General features: G+C 38.0%; 1 protein-coding gene across 8 annotated transcripts in view; it reads left to right on the top strand.

The window, feature by feature from the left end:
* The window catches only part of LOC131425855 (protein retinal degeneration B), a 115,826-nt gene that overhangs the window by 60,318 nt on the left and 35,081 nt on the right, over window positions 1-20,427 (top strand). For all 8 annotated transcript variants that reach the window (XM_058588094.1, XM_058588099.1, XM_058588097.1 and 5 more), the window contains one exon: window positions 6,261-6,747. In XM_058588094.1, coding sequence (XP_058444077.1) covers window positions 6,670-6,747 — 78 coding nt within the window. In that variant the 5' untranslated portion in view covers window positions 6,261-6,669. The remainder of the gene's footprint in view (window positions 1-6,260; window positions 6,748-20,427) is intronic.

Here is a 20,427-nt window from a genome sequence, read left to right on the forward strand (position 1 = left end):
CTTAAACAAAAGCTGCGGGAAGACGAAAATAGATATAGTGAAGTGTGAGTTCGCCATAAAATCCAACCCGCACTGTGAAAGATTCGGAGAATGCTGCGCTAATCCAACAAAGCCGAGTTATCAAAGTTATCGAAGTCGAAAATCTTGTTCACAATTTCTACTGAACATCAGGGCGAGGAATATTTCTTTGTCGAACTTGCCGTTTAATTCATATGAACTTTCCAAGTACGTTTTTTAGCATATCATAAAAAAACAGACTGGAAAAAGACTAAAGAATGAGATGCAGAAATGAAAGTTTGTGATGAAAAAATAACTGCTCGGAAACTGGATTCGGTGTCAAACGACAACAAAAAGCTGAAGCAATAGAATTGGAACGTAAAAGAAAGGAAGTATTTGAGTAAAACAAGGGAAATTTTGCCGAAAGTAGTTTCACTGATACCATTTGCCGAATTATAAATTGCCTCGGTACGTCAACCGACTGAATTCTTCCTGCATGATCCCACTGTCACTCAATGGGATTTGACAGTGCCATATAATCTAGCTTTGGGTGAAACGACATAAACAAGTAGACTTACAAAACCGTGATTTCGGCAGGATGCGGTCCTTCCCACAATGTTCGATGTTTCCGACGACAGATAACCGGATCGTATGCGATACACGTGGACCTCCGAATAAATTCCTAAGACGAACAGTCCTAGCCCATTTGAGTAAGAGAAAAATTATTTTTGTTAAGACTTGGAAAAGAATTCAACAGGCAAAAATGATCACCAAAAAATCATGTTAAGTCGGGCATATTGAATAAATAAACACATATTAGCTATGTTTTTGCAAACGTGGATCATTCAACTTTCTCTTCTTTCATTCGATCTTTCTTCAAATCCTTGTCATTTTTGAAAATCTTCCCTGTTTTTCGGAGCTTGCTCTCCATAATCGTCCAGAATTTTTCTATTGCGGTAAGTTCTTGCGAGTTTGCAGTGGCGTCTCGTGGCAAAATTTACGGGTTGGGCACTGATTATATCAGATGCAACAGTTCGTTGTTAGTGAAACCTAAAGATTGAAGTAATTGATATTCGCTAGTGTTTTTCAATACAATGAAATATCGATATACTTTTAGGTGGGATTATTTTGTATCAAACTTATTTCGTATCATGGATACAATAGAAGAAATCCGCGCGCTGCACATCTTGCAAATCTGTCAATAATGTCATCAATTGCAACTGAGACAGCCAAAGATGCCAGGTCAGTTTTTTTTATCTTTGTTCGAACCAATAATTAGTCTTAGCAAAAAACGGTCCCATCACTTTTAAACGCTCTGTAGGATACTTAGTTTTCCCTAGTTAGCTGAAGACTTGCAGGGGCTCATTGTCAGTTTGTGATTGATTTCAGAAATTTGTGTCATTTCATCTATGCTGCATATTCAGAATCTGTGAATCTGGAATCTCTAGAAACAGCATAAGCCTGACGGTATACAAGCAGAGCTAATAAAAGTCATTTTCATTGACTCAAAATAGAGGAAACGAGGAATAAATGTCACTCTCAGATTCGCTTGCAAATTATGAAAAAAAAGCCAGTAGATTCAAAATTGTGTTCTTTCATTAATTTACTGTTTCAGTCATTTTCGGGTTTCAGTCGACACTCAACCGAGGCTGCGAAAAATTGGTAACGCTCGTATCTAGAGTACTTTTGGTTTCCAGGCTCAGGGCTGCAACTACTTCGATTTATCATATTTCTGGCACTCTTTATAGCCAAAAAAACGGAAAAAACTAACACTGCGACAAGAGATAGTTGAAATTTTCAGTTGAATGTATATGAGATGTGTGTTAATACACGCATTTTCGGTGCACAAAGCAAAATGCTCGAGCTCAGAGCGTCACTGCGAGTTTAGCAAATTTACCAACATCGTTGTCTTCGAACCAGTTCATCATTGGTTTCACGTAATGGCACGATACCAAATCCAGCTAAAACACAGCGTTACTTTCGTAGGATCGAAGAAATGACAGTAGTAGCGCTTCCAGAGGCATTTTTTTTTATTTATTTGACCGTGAATGGTACTGGTCGTTTTTTTTTTGCCCACTCCCCAGCACCAAAAAGCCTCAATTTTGTAGCTCCCTGACAGTGGACGCAACTTGTCTCAGCAGAAAAGAGCAAACAAATATAAACTGGTAAAATAATATTATCAATTCTGAATTAATTTGGATACAAAGTCCGCTGAGTTTCTATTTTTCATGCTTTAATGTGCAATTTATTATTAACAATGAATTGGAGTCAGTTCGCTTTCACGTCTCATCCAAGTCAGTCGATATAACAAAACCGTTTACGTTCGGGACGGAAGAATCCAAGTACAGTATTGTGTAGTGAAGAATAGAACGACCTCGAAATGAGTGAACCAAACGAACAAAAGCTACCGCCGACACGAAAGAATACAATTGTTGTTGACTTCAGGCAGTGCAAAATTCGTCCTTCGATACGAGAACTTGAAGGTTTGCTTAAGGAGCAAATGCATCTTGACATTAAACGTGTGCATTTACTTCAATGCAATAAGACGAATAATGTTGTTTACATCCAGTTTTATAAAGAGTTGGATGCAATTCAATTCGCAAAAGACAATACTTATGTGCACTATGTGGAGCATGAAAATATCAAGTACAATATTCCAGTATATATGGAAGATAGTGCTATAGAAGTGCGTGTGCATGATCTTCCCTCAAGCGTCATCGATCCGTATATTCGCAAAACTATGTCCCAATACGGAGAGATTCTCTCTATTGAAAAAGAAAAGTGGAAGAACTCTTTCCCCGGTATTCTAAATGGCGTACGTTTGTTACGCATACACTTGAAGAAGCCTATACCTTCTTATGTGATTTTCGGTCAAGATACAAGAATTCCGTGTAATTCACTTGTTACCTATAACAATCAGATGGCCACATGTCAGTATTGTCAAAAAGCTGTTCACTACGGTAAGCCATGTGATAAACTGGACAAGGAAACAACTACACCAAAGGACAACGGTGCTCCCTTCACACAAACCCCAAGCAACTCCAGTACACCTGTGACAGCCACCAACAACAATGAAGCATCCTCTTCAACAAATCCATCATCATCCCCTATAGAACAAAGTACACCAGCTGCAGTTAACAACTTACTCTCCAACCAACCAGCAACTGCAACCAATGTACAATAAGGCGCATCTACAGCAACTTCCAACGAGCCCAAGACTACGATCAACAAGGGAAACGAAAAGAAAACGGAAATCACACATAACACCGACGATGAAGCAATGGATGATGAGATAAGCCGTGGACGAAGTGACCCCCGATCCTCGTTGGATGGAAATGGAAACTCATCTCTTCCTAGAAAAAGGGTGACAACGAGATCTAATAGCAAAAAAAAAATTTTAAATAACAAAAATGTAAGCCTATCGGCCACGTAAAGCTTTTACGCAAAAAGGTCAGAATAAAAATTTTATTATAAAAAAAATGTTGAACAGCCCCCATCCCTCTTCCCCCCACAACATCCTATAAATTTCGCTATTTCCCTCCCATGTTAAGGGGCGGGTAGGGTCTAACACTTTTGAAAAGTCATTATTTATTATTTTCTTTGTATTTTCTCATAGTAAACCGTTTCAAGTATATTCTGTGAAATTTTCAAACCTATCGGAACAAAACTCAGCAAGTTATTGGCCTTTATCTTTGCTTATCTCATACTGCGAAGATTCTTCTCAATATTTTTCCACGAAAAAATTACAAAATGTTGTTCGAATGATGCTTTTTATCATAAAAAACATTTGAATTTATTTTGTTACACGAGATTTCTGAAAAAAATTTTCAAAAATGATGATTTTTTCTCGTCAAATTAGATAAATTTTGTCATGACTTACCCTGCTCAGTGCATTTGCTACGCTCTCTCTCCTATTAAAATACCCTTATGACAATCTTATGACAGCAAGAAGTACTTATGCCAAGTTGGGTGGCAATCCGTTCTGTAGTTTCGGAGCAATGTCGTTACCTATATTAGGCTCCCAATTTTAGAGGCCGTTACTACATCCACCCCCTCTTAATCATATTTGATGTATGCAAAATGAATTTATGGTCTTAAAGGAGTATCGATTACAGTCAAATTATATGAATTTTTTCATGACCCCCCCCCCTCCCTCTCAATTGAAGGACACTGGCTACGCTCCCTCTGGTATAAAAATACCTTTATGACCATCTTTGGAAAGCAAGAAGTATCTGTGCCAAGTTTGATAGCAATCCGTTCAGTAGTTTCGGAGTTATGTCGTTACATACGTTATATCCCCCTTTTTAAAGGCACTTGCTGCATCCACCCCCCATATAGTAATATTTCTGGTCTTTAAAGCTTGCTTCGGATAGAATTGGAACAAAGACAATTGCCTGTATTTCAGTTATTTATTATTGAATTCAAGATCTTTTTTATACAAATGTAACGATTTCTTCATACTTTTAAGAAAAAATACGGATAAAATTATTCGTCACGGTTTCGAAGGAATTCTCGAGTTTTTCCTGTAACACGGCTCATTAGGCGGCGCACACCTTCTTCGTCCATCGTTTTAGTTATCTTATTCCACCGGGTCGCCATCTGATTAATGTCTTTGACAGCCTTTGCTTTGAGTCTCCTCTTCATGATTGCCCAGTATTTCTCAATAGGGCGGAACTGGGGGCAGTTGGGTGGGTTAAGGTTTTTCGGAACAAACTGGACTCCTTTCTCTGTAAACCATTCTTGAACGACGTTACTGTAATGACTGCTTGCCAAATCTGGCCAAAACATTACGGGATGGTCGTGGGATCGAATGAACGGCGAATTTCGTTTTTGGAGACACTCTTTTTGGTATAGTTCCGATGTCATTGTCTGATTTGTAACGAAAATTATCGTTTTTTTGCCACAGCTGCAAATGCCCTGCCAAATCATAAATTTTCTTGCAAATTTGTCGGAAAAAACAAATTTAAATTTGGCTGAAACATCCCCCCGAGCCGTTGCCAAGTAAAATTTTTGACCTGGAATTTGCCCGAAGTCAGCCTTGACATAGGTTTCATCGTCCATCAGAAGACACCCGTCGAACTTGGTCAGCACCTGGTCATATAGTTTCCGAGCACGAATTTTGACTACACTATTCTGTTTTATGGTCCGATTTGGCTGTTTGCTAGTTCGATACGACTTGATTCCTTCCCGGAGTCGAGTTCTCCTCACGGTACTATGAGCAGAACCGAATTTTCTGGCCAACTCACGGTTCTACAGAGTAGGATTCCTCTTAATCGTTTTCAAAATCTTACCACGCAGTTTCCAGTCGACAGTTCCACTCCGACGATTGGCTTGAAGCTTCCGAATCGTCGTCAATGTTGCCTTATACCGTTTGATAACGCGCCATACGGTATTTCTGGGCAGTTTCAGCTGTTTAGCTAGCCTAGATGCAGTCCACAATGGATTTTCCAAATAACTGTGCACAATTTTTTTCCCTTCTTTCGGTTTCCATGTTGATTGTTTACAAAGTACAGTCGATTTGCGGAATGTCAAAAATCATACGTGAAGCCGACAAAATTCCCGACACGTGGGAGCCAAGAACTTCCAAATCCGTCCACCAGGAGCGCCACAATATGAGCAAAAGTTTGTTCCAATTCTAAATGAAGCAAGCTTTAAAATGTATCGATTCTTGTAAAAATGAAAAATCAGTAAAATTACACATATTATCATATCGCAATATTTTCAATGAAAACCTTGTTGACAAGCAAACAATAAAAAAATGTACTTGACGTACAATTAAACAAAATGAAAATCGGATAAAAGGTTAAAAGTTACAGGTTAATTTTACATTTCCTATATAAAATATCATACTGCTGAACTTCTTCCAAAAGTCCATTTTCCACTGTGCTTTAAATCAAATTAAATATTGCTACTCTTGATCTAAACTAAATTAATCGAGAACAAAGACTAAAACAGTTTCCCAGATCGGCTGATAAAAAAATGTTCACATAGAAAATGATTGTTTGGTTTTTTTTTCCCCGGATTTCCTGATTGTACTCGAATGATAACGATGCTACTCACGCGAAGTGTGATGATGTATGGGCATCGTAGAGCACTTTATTTCCTCGTTGATTCGGCATTGTGTTGAATCAGCCCCGGGGAAAAAATTCGATGGTAAACGTGTGCTTATTTTTCCGTTGTCACTGGGGCAGCAGCAGCAAGATTGCCCAATGAACCGCAATGTGATAATAAATCTTCATTTTCTCGTTCTCTTTCCCTTGCAGATGTTGCTTCAGTTGTAGCACCGCCAATTCATTACTCTAACCGACGGATCCAGAACGCCCCGGTTTGTGCCCTAGAACCGGGTTTTTCACGCGTGAATAGCAGCCATGCCATACCATTCCGGCAACTATAGTCCAGGGAGCAGTTAAGTCACGGCTACTTAGCACCGCCGCCGAGAAGAACTACCCATTAGAATACGTGTCGTAGTGGAGCTGGTGCCGGGAGCAAGTTTAACCAATTTCTCATCCCGACCGCCGTAATGTTGTGGTAGAACTCAAACAACTTGTGCATCTGGCAACAAAGAAACTAAGTGAGACAGCAGACAATCAGTGTGGTTTTGAAACCCCTACCGGACGGACCACCACCGGTTGCAAAATTTACGATTAGTCTTGTTCCGATACTGGAGCTGCCATGTTGATAAAGGAATATCGGATACCGCTCCCACTGACGGTGGATGAGTATCGGATAGCGCAGCTATACATGATAGCGGTAAGTAGCGGGTTTACGAATAGACTGATAGGTGGGTGATGGTAATTGCGTCTTTTGGGGGAGTTTTCCGGTGTGCTTCTCAAACTGCCTTAACAATTAGATTCAGCCCACTAACAATCCCGTATCATCTTGAATATTACTATGGTTACTCTTGTGTACAGTACAAAACCTGCACACTACGGTTGATCGATAATGGATCCTGGTAATAATGACTGGACGATGAGCTTGGTTCGCTAGCAAGTGTTCAGATTATCTGCTAAATTGAAGTTCGTTTGGTTGTGAATGTTTCAACATTTTGCAATACCCCATCAAGAAATAAATTTACACATTTTTTATTCAGAAATACTTAAAAACTCCTAATTTTGCTGATATAAATTAACATCTTTAGAATATTATACCACCGAACCTCCGTTTAAGCTGTTTGATATGCTAATATTTGGTCATCAAAGGGGTTATCCTAGGATTGTGCTTATGGCACATAACCGTATCTACTTTTCTTAACCTTTTCTTTTTAGACTGGCAGCAGCCGAGTATAATCTGAAAATAACCTTTTTTATTCTGCACATCAGTAAAGACGTGCCACAGCATTAACTTACCGTCTGCTTAGCAGTTTATGTTAAACTGCTAGGTGGCATAACAGTTCAACATAAAGAAAGGTCAACTGTAAAATGTATCAGGTGTGCAACTTTGCTTCCGCCGTTTTTTTTCCAAAATTAAAAGCTTTATTGCGAATAAGTGCTTACAGATGTATTATTCACAGTATTGTCCGTCACGTCAGTAGCGACAACTTTCTCCCATCTTTCCGGCAATTTTCGGATCCCGGCTCGAAAAAAGGAGTCCTCTTTTGACGCTATTCAGGATGCAATCCATTTTTCCAACTCTTCGAAGAATTGAAAATGTTGATCTGCCAGGCCGTGTGCCATCGAACGGAATAGGTGGAAGTCAGAAGGGACGACATCTGGGGAATACGGCGGGTGGGGGAAGACCTCCCATTTCAGGGTTTTCAGGTACTTTTTTAACACTTTTGCGACGTGAAGCCGAGCATTGTCGTGTTGGAGGATGACTTTGTCATGTCGCTTTTGATATTGTGGCCGCTTTTCTTTTAGCGTGCGACTAAGGCGCATCAGTTGCGTTCGGGAGCGATCTCCTGTGATGGTTTCACCCGGTTTTAAGAGCTCGTAGTAAATCACACAGAGCTGATCCCACCAAACACAAATCATAACCTTGGCGCCGTGAATATTCGGTTTTGCCTTCGACGAAGTAGCCTGCCTGGGTTTACCCCATGATCTTCTGCGTTTAGAATTATCGTATCGAACCCACTTTTCATCACCGGTTACGATTCGATGTAAAAACCCCTTACGATTCTGTCTTTGAAGCAGTTGCTCACATACAAATAGACGGCGTTCGATGTCCCTCGGTTTCAACTCGTACGGCACCCAGTTTCCTTCTCTCTGAGTCATGCCAAGGGCCTTGACGCGTTTTGAAATGGCTTGCTGACTCATTCCCAACGATTCGGTAAGCTCTTCTTGGGTTTGGCATTAATTTTCATCAAGCAATGCTTCTAGTTGATCATCTTTGAAGGTTTTTTCTCTTCCACCACCATGTTTGTCTTCGACATCGAAATCACCATTTTTAAAACGTTGAAACCACTCCCGACACGTTCTTTTACTCAGAGCAGCATCACCGTAAGTTTTTGAGAGCTTTCGATGCGCTTCAGCTGCATTTTTTTTTCGAATTGTAACAGAAAATTAAAACTTTCCGCAAATGGCGAGAATTGAGCACATAAACAGACATTTTTGAGCGTGAATAATACGAAAACAAGAACAACTGTCACTGAAACGGCGATGACAATTTGTTAGGCACTGTACACACTTACTTTAAAGACATTCTATGTATTTTGACCAGCCTAAGCCGGTACAGCCACCTATCGGAAAACGGCGGAAGCAAAGTTGTACACCTAATACCTTACATGAAAGACGTGCCATTTTTATTTGCACTCCGTTGTTCAATGCGAGAAATTGGATTCAGTTGTAGACTACTGTTTAGTAAGAACAAGTTTTCACTTCACCCGATAGTATATGGAAGCAATCACATGTTGTTCATTAATTTTTTTTCGGAGATGGTTTAACTGATTTCTACAAACTTAGACTCATATGAACAGTCCAATGCTCCCATATAAAGTTGGATCTGACTTTTGGTTCCGGAACTACAGGATGATATATGTAATGCACTAAAATAATGTCACTCGTTTTGCTAGTAGATGGCTGAACCGATTACGTCTATCTAATATTTAAATGAAAGCTCTTAACGTCCCATAGAAACTGCTTGTTTTTTAATCAGATCCGACTTCCGGTTCAGGAGGTACAGGGTGATTAGTGTTAAAATTTTACATAAATTTATCGGGTTTATCGGGTTCACAGATTTTAAGATTCGATGACCAAATACACTTATTATAATTTTACCGGTATTCGGTTTCCGATTCCGAAAGGTACACACAAAGTTTATTTGAAACGCACAACGATTTCTCTAAGGTTGCCGTCAGAGTGAACGCGGAAAGCGAAGCGTCGAGGCGCGCGTGCGAGCTAGTTGCAGTAGTTGATCAAAGCACACCTGTCAGAGATGCGAAAACGCATTGAATCGCTTCGCTTCGGTCCGCGTTCCGAACATCAACCTAAGATGGCTACACTAACTTTCAGAAATTTCTAATCTAATGAAATGGTTAACAATCCATTAGGTAAATTCAACTGACTTAGGTTACACCGAAGAAAAAAAAGGCCAAAATGAATTTAATAAACAATAATTCAAATTAAAATAAATTTATATTCCCACACAAAATTGATGAATTTTATCCGATTTCAACTTCCAATTTTGAAATTACAGGGTGATGAGTTTGTAAAATTCAAACCGTCATAGAAGATGACGATACCAAAAAAATCTTCAAAGTTAGGCTCAAAACTATTTCAATTTTTTCGTCGTACTAATTCAAGAACATGCAAACTATTTTGTGTTATGCTGGTCTCTGAATACCGTTTCTGGAAGTACCATAAATAATGGCAGACACCTTAAAGAGGATCTCACTTCTACATCTCATGGAATGCTCAATCGATTGTTACACGTTTAGATTGAAAGGAATAATTTTAAAGCTTCATACAATTTCTATCCTCGATTCGTCTTGCAGTTCCAAAAGGTTAATAACAATTCATTTGGAACAACGGTTAATAAAATAATTTCATGAAAACTAAACACAACTAAGAATATTCACGCGAAACATTTATGCTGATTGATAAAAAAGGTATCATCTCGTTGCTAGGTGGATTGAGCACGTTAATCAGAGGTTAAGGTTCCGGAGGTAGAGGGTGATTAGTGTAAAAATGTCATTTTTACAAAAAAAAAATTTTTTATTATACCGGTATTTGGTTTTCGATCCTGGTAGGTACCCACAAATATTATTAAATCCACTACGATTTCTCAAAAATGGCAATACTGATTTTTGAAAAATTCGAATCAAATGAAATGGTTTTTTTCCCTTAGGTGAATTTAACTAACTTCGTCTACACAGAATTCCGTTCCCAAAAGTATCGGGAATCGTTTTCCTAAAGAAGGCCAAAACGAATTTCATATACAAAAATTCAAATAAAATGTCTTATGGCTCCCTACAAAATTGGTGAATTTTATCCGATTATGGCATCCGATTCTGGAATTCCAGCGTAATGAGTTCTAAAAATTCAAACCGTCATAAAAGATGACGATGCTCAAAAAATCTTCGTTCGACTTAAAATTAGTCTAATTTCTTTGTCTTTTTAATTCATGTACTAGTCCCAGAATACCGATTCTGGAAGCACCGTAAATTTATGACCAAAAACTCTAATGTGGAAGTTCGACATCTTATGGGATCCTTAATCGTTTAGATTCAAAGAAATAATTTTATGGTTTCATGCAATTTATCTTGTCGATCCGACTTGCAATTCCTGAGTGATTTGAGTGATTGAAATTTCAAACTGTCATTTAAAACGACGGTCATTAAATTAATTTCATGACAACTAAAAACACCAAAGAATTTTCATGCAAAAACACATGCGGATTGATAAAAAAAAGGTATCATCTCACTGCAAGGAGTTTTTGTTTTTTTTATTCATGCTAATTTCGTCAAACTGTAGGTCGGAAACTGTAAATTGTTTAGAAATTAGTTCAAAGAAAATGTTGTAGGAAATCAAAAAAAATCTGCATTGAACGTGTATGTTTTTTCGAGTATTTGAAATGCAATCGAAGAAATAGCTTCAGGTCTGAGGACAGAGAGTCGCGTGTTGAGTTTTAAATCGACCACGTGGCTCGCTCAATTCCCTTTGCGCATCGTATTTCGCTTGTACTCTCTCGTATATGAGCAAACTGTACCGGGTTGCCAGCATTCATTTTATTATTTTGATGAGAAGTTTTATCACATTAATCTATCGTATGGGTTGGACATTACATGGATTCCAATGAACAATGAAAAAATATTCAACTTTCACAAAGATTGAATGTCTGTGTGTTTGGCAGCCTTGTCGAGCCAATTTTATTTATCTCCTTTTTCAGAATGCTATCAGGAAACCAAAGCGAAAAAAATGGCGGATGCATTGAAACTGACTTTGTTTCACAGAAAAATACAAGACTTTATTTTTATCGTATGTTTTTATGTACTAATCGCATCAAAACTAAACTATCTAGACTTTGTCACGGTAGATTTTTGATACATGCCTTCAAAGCCGAGATATTCGATGAACAAGTAGAGCTATGCGTTCCAATTTTCAAATTCAATGAATCATTCTGAAAATTTCACAGAATACTCTCTCCTAAATTTCGTAGACATTGTCAGGTGGGTTTTTCTATATTCTGCACCGTTTCCAAGAAAATTTAATTTGAAACGGGAAATTAGAAAAAAACCTATTACTTTACGGTAATGTCCTCTGTCCTTAAGGAAGAAGTTATTCCTTTTTTCTTAAAACAATTATTTTTCAAACTTTGTAAGTAACATTTGCTGTATCTTTCTGAAAATAAATAAAAATACTACTAAAACAAACTATAAACAGTGCATATAAATGAATGCCTTCTACTTCTAGTAAGAAAAAGTCATTCAAATATTGCATTATTATTATTGTTATACAGATTAAAAGTAGTAAATATGTTCAGAGATACTTTTCTTTAAAGCATAGGCTCTCTCGAGATGTTCATGCACGAAAAAAAAGAAACTCAGATTGTCATTGGAATATGCAGGTTCTATACAAATCGCATCTCGGTGAAGCACTAAAAACAAAAACGACATAAATAAACGTATTTTAAAATACAATTCAACCAAAACCTGAGTTCATTAAATTTCATGTTTAAATATCTCGAGAATGGTTACTAGTAGAAGAAAGATCACCACGAGTAAATTTATTGCTTATCCATAGAATCGTTTTGTAGTTTTCAAATGACTATTTTTCATGATAAACTTGAAGTTTTGCAAATACAGTTAAATTATTGCCTTTCAACCTAAGAAAATATCCAAAGTGTAAACAAAGCATGTTGCTTTTCATTTCGATACATTAACCATAAACTATTACCGAGTTGTTATTTTTCAAAATCTGTGTATAAAAATAACTGACCATACTGAAGGCCTGCGCAAAATTTCATCCACATCACAGTAGGTGAAATCCGATGACTTGTTATCCATTTCTAGAACCGCAACACTGAACTGCCCGTAACTCTGGAACCGGAAGTCATCTTGATAAAATTCAGAGCTACAAAGACGAATTATTAAAACAAAATTTTCCTTAAATCTCATATTAAAAAGTTCTACGAAAATGCTTCGATGCTCTGCAGAGCAAATTTACGACAGCAGGCCAGGATCGATGTGAAGATTTTTGCCAGTAAGCTTTTCTGTTGGCCTTGGTGATCAGCTGCTTCTCCGTTTCTCCTATATAAAGGGTGATTTTTTAAGAGCTTGAGAACTTTTTTAAACAATAAAACGCATAAAATTTGCAAAATCTCATCGGTTCTTTATTTTAAACGTTAGATTGGTACATGACATTTACTTTTTGAAGATAATTTCATTTAAATGTTGACCGCGGCTGCGTCTTAGGTGGTCCATTCGGAAAATCCGCTTTTTTATCGACAAATTTTGTTCAGCGATGAGGCTCATTTCTGGTTGAATGGCTACGTAAATAAGCAAAATTGCCGCATTTGGAGTGAAGAGCAACCAGAAGCCGTTCAAGAACTGCCCATGCATCCCGAAAAATGCACTGTTTGGTGTGGTTTGTACGCTGGTGGAATCATTGGACCGTATTTTTTCAAAGATGCTGTTGGACGCAACGTTACAGTGAATGGCGATCGCTATCGTTCGATGCTAACAAACTTTTTGTTGCCAAAAATGGAAGAACTGAACTTGGTAGACATGTGGTTTCAACAAGATGGCGCTACATGCCACACAGCTCGCGATTCTATGGCCATTTTGAGGGAAAACTTCGGAGAACAATTCATCTCAAGAAATGGACCGGTAAGTTGGCCACCAAGATCATGCGATTTGACGCCTTTAGACTATTTTTTGTGGGGCTACGTCAAGTCTAAAGTCTACAGAAATAAGCCAGTAACTATTCCAGCTTTGGAAGACAACATTTCCGAAGAAATTCGGGCTATTCCGGCCGAAATGCTCGAAAAAGTTGCCCAAAATTGGACTTTCCGAATGGACCACCTAAGACGCAGCCGCGGTCAACATTTAAATGAAATTATCTTCAAAAAGTAAATGTCATGTACCAATCTAACGTTTAAAATAAAGAACCGATGAGATTTTGCAAATTTTATGCGTTTTATTGTTTAAAAAAGTTCTCAAGCTCTTAAAAAATCACCCTTTATTACAGAATAAATAATCAAACTACTACAAACTAAAAAAGTTCAAAACCCTGTTTTTAAGACTTCTTTTGCATAGTACTTCTACTTTGAAATACTACATTTGAATTTAAGCTAGTGAAAATCGATTCAACCGTATGTGTGTGTGTGTGTGTTTCCATGTCTTTAGTTTGTACATGCAAATAACTTCAGTCCAGGACTCGGGGAGGTGTTGACTCAATCGAATTCCGATGACCCATTTCGTATACAGAAAAAATCATGTTCCGAGGTCACCGTTCCTTCGACCAGGCCCGCCAAAATAGCATGTTTACATCAAATGGATTTATGTTCGGCTTTTCGTACCGCATGTTATGAATTGCACGAACTGTAAAAAATTCGGACATACAGCTACTTACTGTAGTAATAAGTCCAAATGTATCAAATGTCAAGGGCCTCATAAGGATAATCTTTGCGATAAAGATGTTGAAAAATGTGTTTATTGCGGGGAAAGTCCTCATGATGATCTTTCAGTGTGCGCTGCATTTAAGCTGCGTAAAGACAAAATGAAGCTTTCTTTAAAAGCACGGTCTAAGCGCACATATGCAGAAATGCTTAAAACGGTCATACATGTCTCCCCTTTGGAAACCGAAAACGGTTTTTCAAATCTTGCGGAGCCAGAGGAATCTGACTCTGACGGAAATAGTGAAGATACCTCGTTTGTCACTCCTCAAGGGTCTGTTAAGAGGAGATTACCAAACCATAAAATACCAAAAAAGACACCTAAAATTACACCTTCAAAAAAAGATCCCCGTGTTAAAGCTAAAAAGCCAAATTTAAAACCAAAAACTGTGCCTCCTGGTTTGTCAAATTCACAAACCAATCCAAGAACTAGCTCAAGAAAAGACAATAATCCAGTGGGCTTTATTTCACATTCACCAACAGGATTACTGAAATTTTCGGAAATTGTAGAATGGATTTTCGCTGCATTCAATATTTCTGAACCTCTAAAGACCATCATAACAGCATTCCTTCCAATAGCTAGAACTTTTTTGAAACAGTTATCAGCTCAATGGCCAGCTCTTTCAGGTTTTGTATCATTTGATGGATAATTTATCATCCGCCGCAAATGATTCAATCACTGTCCTGCAGTGGAATTGTCGAAGCATCATGCCAAAACTAGATTCATTTAAAGTTTTGTTGCATAGTCAAAAATGTGATGTATTTGCTTTGTGCGAAACATGGCTTACATCAAACATAGCCTTAAATTTTAATAACTTTAACATTATACGTCTCGATAGAGACTCCCCGTATGGTGGAGTGCTTTTAGGAATTAAGAAATGTTATTCCTTTTATAGATTAAACATTTCTTCGACTTCTAGTATAGAAGTTGTTGCTTGTCAAATAAACATTAAAGGAAAGGACATTTGCATTGCTTCGGTATATATTCCTCCAAGAGCTCAAGTTGGACAACGACAGCTTAATGAAATTGTCGAAGCCCTTCCTGCTCCACGTTTGATTTTAGGAGATTTCAATTCGCACGGAATGATGTGGCGTTCCGTTTACAATGATAGCAGATCATCTCTAATATATAATATTTGCGACAATTTTAGCATGACGGTACTAAATATGGGTAGCATGACACGGATCCCAAGACCTCCTGCACGTCCAAGTGCATTAGATTTATCTCTTTGCTCGACTTCAATTCGACTAGATTGCACCTGGAAAGTATTTCCTGATTTACACGGTAGCGATCATTTACCAATCATCATCTCAATTAGCAGTAACAAAGGCATTGCTAATTCAGTTAATATTCCATATGATTTGACAAAAAATATTGACTGGATTAAATACCAAAGTAATATTTCAAGTGTCTTAACTTCAATGGAAGAGCTCCCCCCACTTGAAGAATATGACTTCCTCGTTTGTTCGATTCTGGAGGCCGCAGAACAAGCCCAAACCAAACGATTTCTTGGTCCATCGTCTAACAGAAGGCCTCCAAACCCTTGGTGGGACAAAGAGTGTTCAGATGCTAAGCACGCGAAACAAAATGCATTCAAGACGTTTTTAAAACGAGGAGGAGGAACTCCTCAGAATTTTGAAAATTTTTTGACTTTAGAAACCAAGTACAAGAGCATACTTCGGGCCAAGAAATGTAGCTATTGGAGACATTTTGTCGAAGGTTTGTCAAGAGAAACCTCAATGAGCACTCTTTGGAATACGGCCAGACGAATGAGGAATCGTAACGTAGGAAATGAGAGTGAGGAATACTCGAACCGGTGGATATTTGATTTTGCTAGGAAAGTTTGTCCAGATTCTGTTCCTTATAAGGGAATCTTTTCCAAATAATGGTTCCATTGATAGCCCCTTTTCAATGATGGATTTTTCCATAGCACTCATGTCTTGTAACAATAACGCTCCTGGGTTGGACAGAATTAAATTCAACTTGGTGAAGAATCTGCCCGACCTCGCAAAAAGACGTTTGTTGAAATTATTTAACAAGTTTCTTGAGCAAAACATTGTTCCACCTGACTGGAGGCAAGTGAAAGTTATCGCCATTCAAAAGCCGGGGAAACCAGCTTCCAAACACAACTCATATAGACCCATTGCGATGTTGTCCTGCATCAGAAAATTGTTCGAAAAAATTATTCTACGACGTCTCGACACTTGGGTCGAGACGAACGGTTTGTTGTCAGATACTCAGTTTGGCTTCCGTAGAAATAAAGGGACGAATGATTGCCTTGCATTACTTTCGTCTGACATCCAAATTGCCTTCGCTCAAAAGCAACAAATGGCATCTGTATTTTTAGACATTAAAGGAGCATTTGATTCAGTTTCCATTGATGTTCTTTCAGACAAGCTCCACCAACATGGACTCCCAGCGGTTATAAATAATTATTTGCACAACCTTTTGTCAGAGAAACGCATGCATTTTTCACATGGCGATTTGGCAACATTCAGAATTAGCTACATGGGTCTACCGCAAGGCTCATGCCTCAGTCCGCTCCTTTATAATTTTTACGTGAATGACATTGACAGCATTCTAATAACCCCATGTACACTAAGACAATTGGCAGATGATGGCGTAGTTTCAGTTACTGGACCCAAAGCTATTGATCTGCAAAAACCATTGCAAGATACCTTAGATAACTTGTCCGTTTGGGCTGTTCATCTGGGTATCGAATTCTCTGCGGAGAAAACAGAGCTGGTCGTCTTTTCAAGAAAGCATGATCCCGCGCAGCTTCAGCTTCATATGATGGGAAGAATGATCCAACAGGTTTTGACTTTCAAATACCTTGGGGTGTGGTTTGATTCCAAGTGCACGTGGGGAGGACACATTAGGTTTCTGATAACAAAATGCCAACAAAGAGTAAATTTTCTTCGAACAATAACAGGATCTTGGTGGGGTGCTCATCCGGAAGATCTAATAAAATTGTATCAGACAACGATACTTTCAGTGATGGAATATGGATGCGTTTGCTTTCGTTCCGCTGCAAACTCTCATATTATCAAACTTGAGCGAATTCAGTACCGTTGTTTGCGAATTGCCTTAGGCTGCATGCATTCAACGCATACAATGAGTCTTGAAGTTCTGGCGGGAGTTCTTCCATTAAAAGATCGATTTTGGGAGCTTTCATCACGCCTGCTAATAAGATGTGAGGTGCTGAATCCCCTGGTTATTAATAACTTCGAAAGGCTAGTTGAGCTTCAATCTCAAACAAGATTCATGACAGTATATTTTAACCATATGACACAGGAAATCAACCCTTCAAGATATATTCCTATCCGTGTCAGCCTCCTAAATGTCCCTGACTCAACGTTATTTTTCGACACATCCATGCAGCGCGAAGTGCGTGGAATCCCGGAACACCTACGCTCGATGGAAATCCCAAAAATATTTACAAGTAAGTTCAGGCATATTGACTCTGAGAAAATATTTTACACGGACGGATCACGAATTGAAGAGGCTACTGGGTTTGGTATATTCAACAATAATGTTTCGGTCTCATTTAAGCTTCAAGAACCTGCATCTGTTTATATAGCAGAGCTAGCAGCAGTTCATTATAGTTTGAGTGTAATCGTCACATTATCTCCAAACCATTATTTTCTTTTCACAGATAGTCTAAGTGCAATTGAAGCTATTCGCTCGAACGCCGCTTGCAAAAATGAACCTTTTTTCTTGGCCAAAATAAAACAGTGCCTGAACGTCATATTGAATAATAATTATCAAATCACAATAGTTTGGGTTCCGGCTCATTGCTCCATTCCAGGCAATGAAAGAGCCGATATTTTAGCCAAACGCGGTGCTATTGAGGGTGAAATTTATGAGCGACCGATTGCTTTCAACGAATTCTATAGCTCGTCTCGCCAAAGAACACTTGCCAGCTGGCAAGCTTCTTGGGATAGAGATGATCTGGGTCGGTGGATGCACTCAATTATTCCGAATATATCGACAAAGTCATGGTTCAGGGGACTGGATGTGAGTAGGGATTTCATTCGTGTGATGTCCAGACTCATGTCCAATCACTACACGTTAGATGCACATCTCCTTCGAATTGGACTTTCCGAGACTAATCATTGTGCTTGCGGCGAAGGTTACCGCGATATTGACCATGTTGTTTGGACATGCGTGGAGTTTCGTGATGTCAGATCTCAACTAATAAATTCCTTGCGTACCCAAGGTAGACTATCCAATGTCCCAGTTCGCGACATTCTTGCTTGTCGTGACCTTCCATACATGAAACTTCTTTATCATTTCATTAAATCCATTGGAGTTCCAATTTAAATTTTATTTTATGTTAGACTGTTTTCTCTTCCATGAGTTCAACCAATAGCCAACTATAGGATATTGAATATAAGTGGTGAACTGATACAAACAATCCTGAAATAGTTATAAGATCATGTACAAAATAAATGTATTTTATTTAATGTAATTTAAAATAGCAGCTCACTTGATAAAAACAGTGTTTAGATTAACTAATGAGTACCAACATACTAATATGATATTAGAAATGTATTAGGTTTAAACTACTATGTATTGTGGATGCCACGGCGAAGAAAAACTTATGTATATTGCCTATGAAATAAACGTATTTATGAAAAAAAAATCAAATGGATTCAAACATTACAGAAACACTTTCGATCCCTTGCAATTGGTAAGCAATCGACGCGTATTTAGTTTATGTTATTCAGTTTTGTATGAATAATTAACATTTTCCAGAAGGCATGAGATAGGAACTTGTGAGCACTTAGTTATCTCACCATTTGACAACCAGTGAAAATCGATTCAACCGTATGTGAGAAAACTAATTGAGCGTAATTTTAAAAAAATTCACAGCTATTCCCAGAATTTCCGGAACCGAAAACTGGATGCCGGTATAGTGAACTACAGACTCAAACTCAGTTTCAAGCCCTATTTAAAAGAATTTCCAACAATTTTTGCACCTTCAATTATTTAAATGACGTTTTGAAATCAATGACGGATTCAGTATAACTAGAAACAGTTCGTGTGGTCGTCCACCAACATGATCTACAAATTGAAACAGTTTCAAGCACAACTTAGAATAAATTGACAAGCGTGACAAGCGACATGTGACATGCGATTATAAATACACTCTCCTACTCAATGCTTGATCGGAGAAATAGGTATAAAGCGAGAAGACTAGTGTTTGATGGACAGAGAAGATGTTTGGATATAAGGTATCGGTCGGGTGACGGCCAGGATGTAGACCATGTTCGATGTACGCGCTATTGTGTCTGACTGGCGTTTTAGAGTGACTAAAATAAGATTCAGAGTGGCGAAATGGTAGCGCATATGCACGGAATGCATAAGAACGCAGGTTCGAGTTCGGTCTCTGAGCGTATCTTTTTCCAAAAATTCATCTTTTCTGTTAGTTTTTCATTCATTTGGCTTCTCCAATGTATGTTTCCGCTCAGTCATTGCAAAACTGAACTTAGTTATGGCGCCTTTACGTCAAACAACTAAAAATAATAAATCGTTAAAAACACTTTTACTCTAAGCACCCTATCTCCGGAACCGAAAGTTGGATCTAAATAACAATTGGAATATTCTTATGGTATCTGAAGACCTCTCAGTTGAATCTAAGATAGTAAATATCGATAAAGCCATCTTCGAATAACGTTACTGACAATATTTTAATTTTTTTGTTCATATCATTTTGTAATTCCGGAAGTCGGATCCAAATTAAATTCACGAACTTTGTATGGAACCATAAAACCTTTCATTTGAGTTTGAGTTAGTGAAACTCGGTGTAGCCCTTTTCTAGAAAATTGAGTGATAATATTTGTCACAAACACACAGACGTTTGCTCAGTTTTTCGAGCTGAAAAAATCGAATTGTGTTCCAGAGTCCCCGGTTTTTTTTAAATCATGGGACCGAAAATCGTCGTGATGATAAATTACGGACCAGTGCTTTATGAACTCGCGTTTTTTTTTCATTATTCATTTCCAATGAACTAATTTTTGATGATTTGGTCACTTCGAAGCAGTTCGTAGTATATTTTAATCCCTTATTTGTTTTGCTTTGACCTGTTAATCGGGCTTAGCATTTATGTTTTATAATTGGAATAAACAAAATAAATCCAATTTTCGACTCTCATGAACGGGGTTGATACTAAATTGTAACTTTTTGACGTAGTCCTACGTCTTTCTTTACTGTGCTCACCTGGGTGCATTTCACAACACGAAAGAAGAAAGGAACAACCGTTTTAATGGGTCTATATGTTATCTTAAAAATTATTAAGATTACTTCTTTGATTTGCTTTGCTTTTTTCGAATAATTGGATTAGCTTGGTAAACTTTTCGCTATACGAAATTCGCACC

This window comes from Malaya genurostris, chromosome 1 (assembly GCF_030247185.1).
Source record: "Malaya genurostris strain Urasoe2022 chromosome 1, Malgen_1.1, whole genome shotgun sequence".
NCBI classification, from domain to species: Eukaryota; Metazoa; Arthropoda; class Insecta; order Diptera; family Culicidae; genus Malaya; species Malaya genurostris.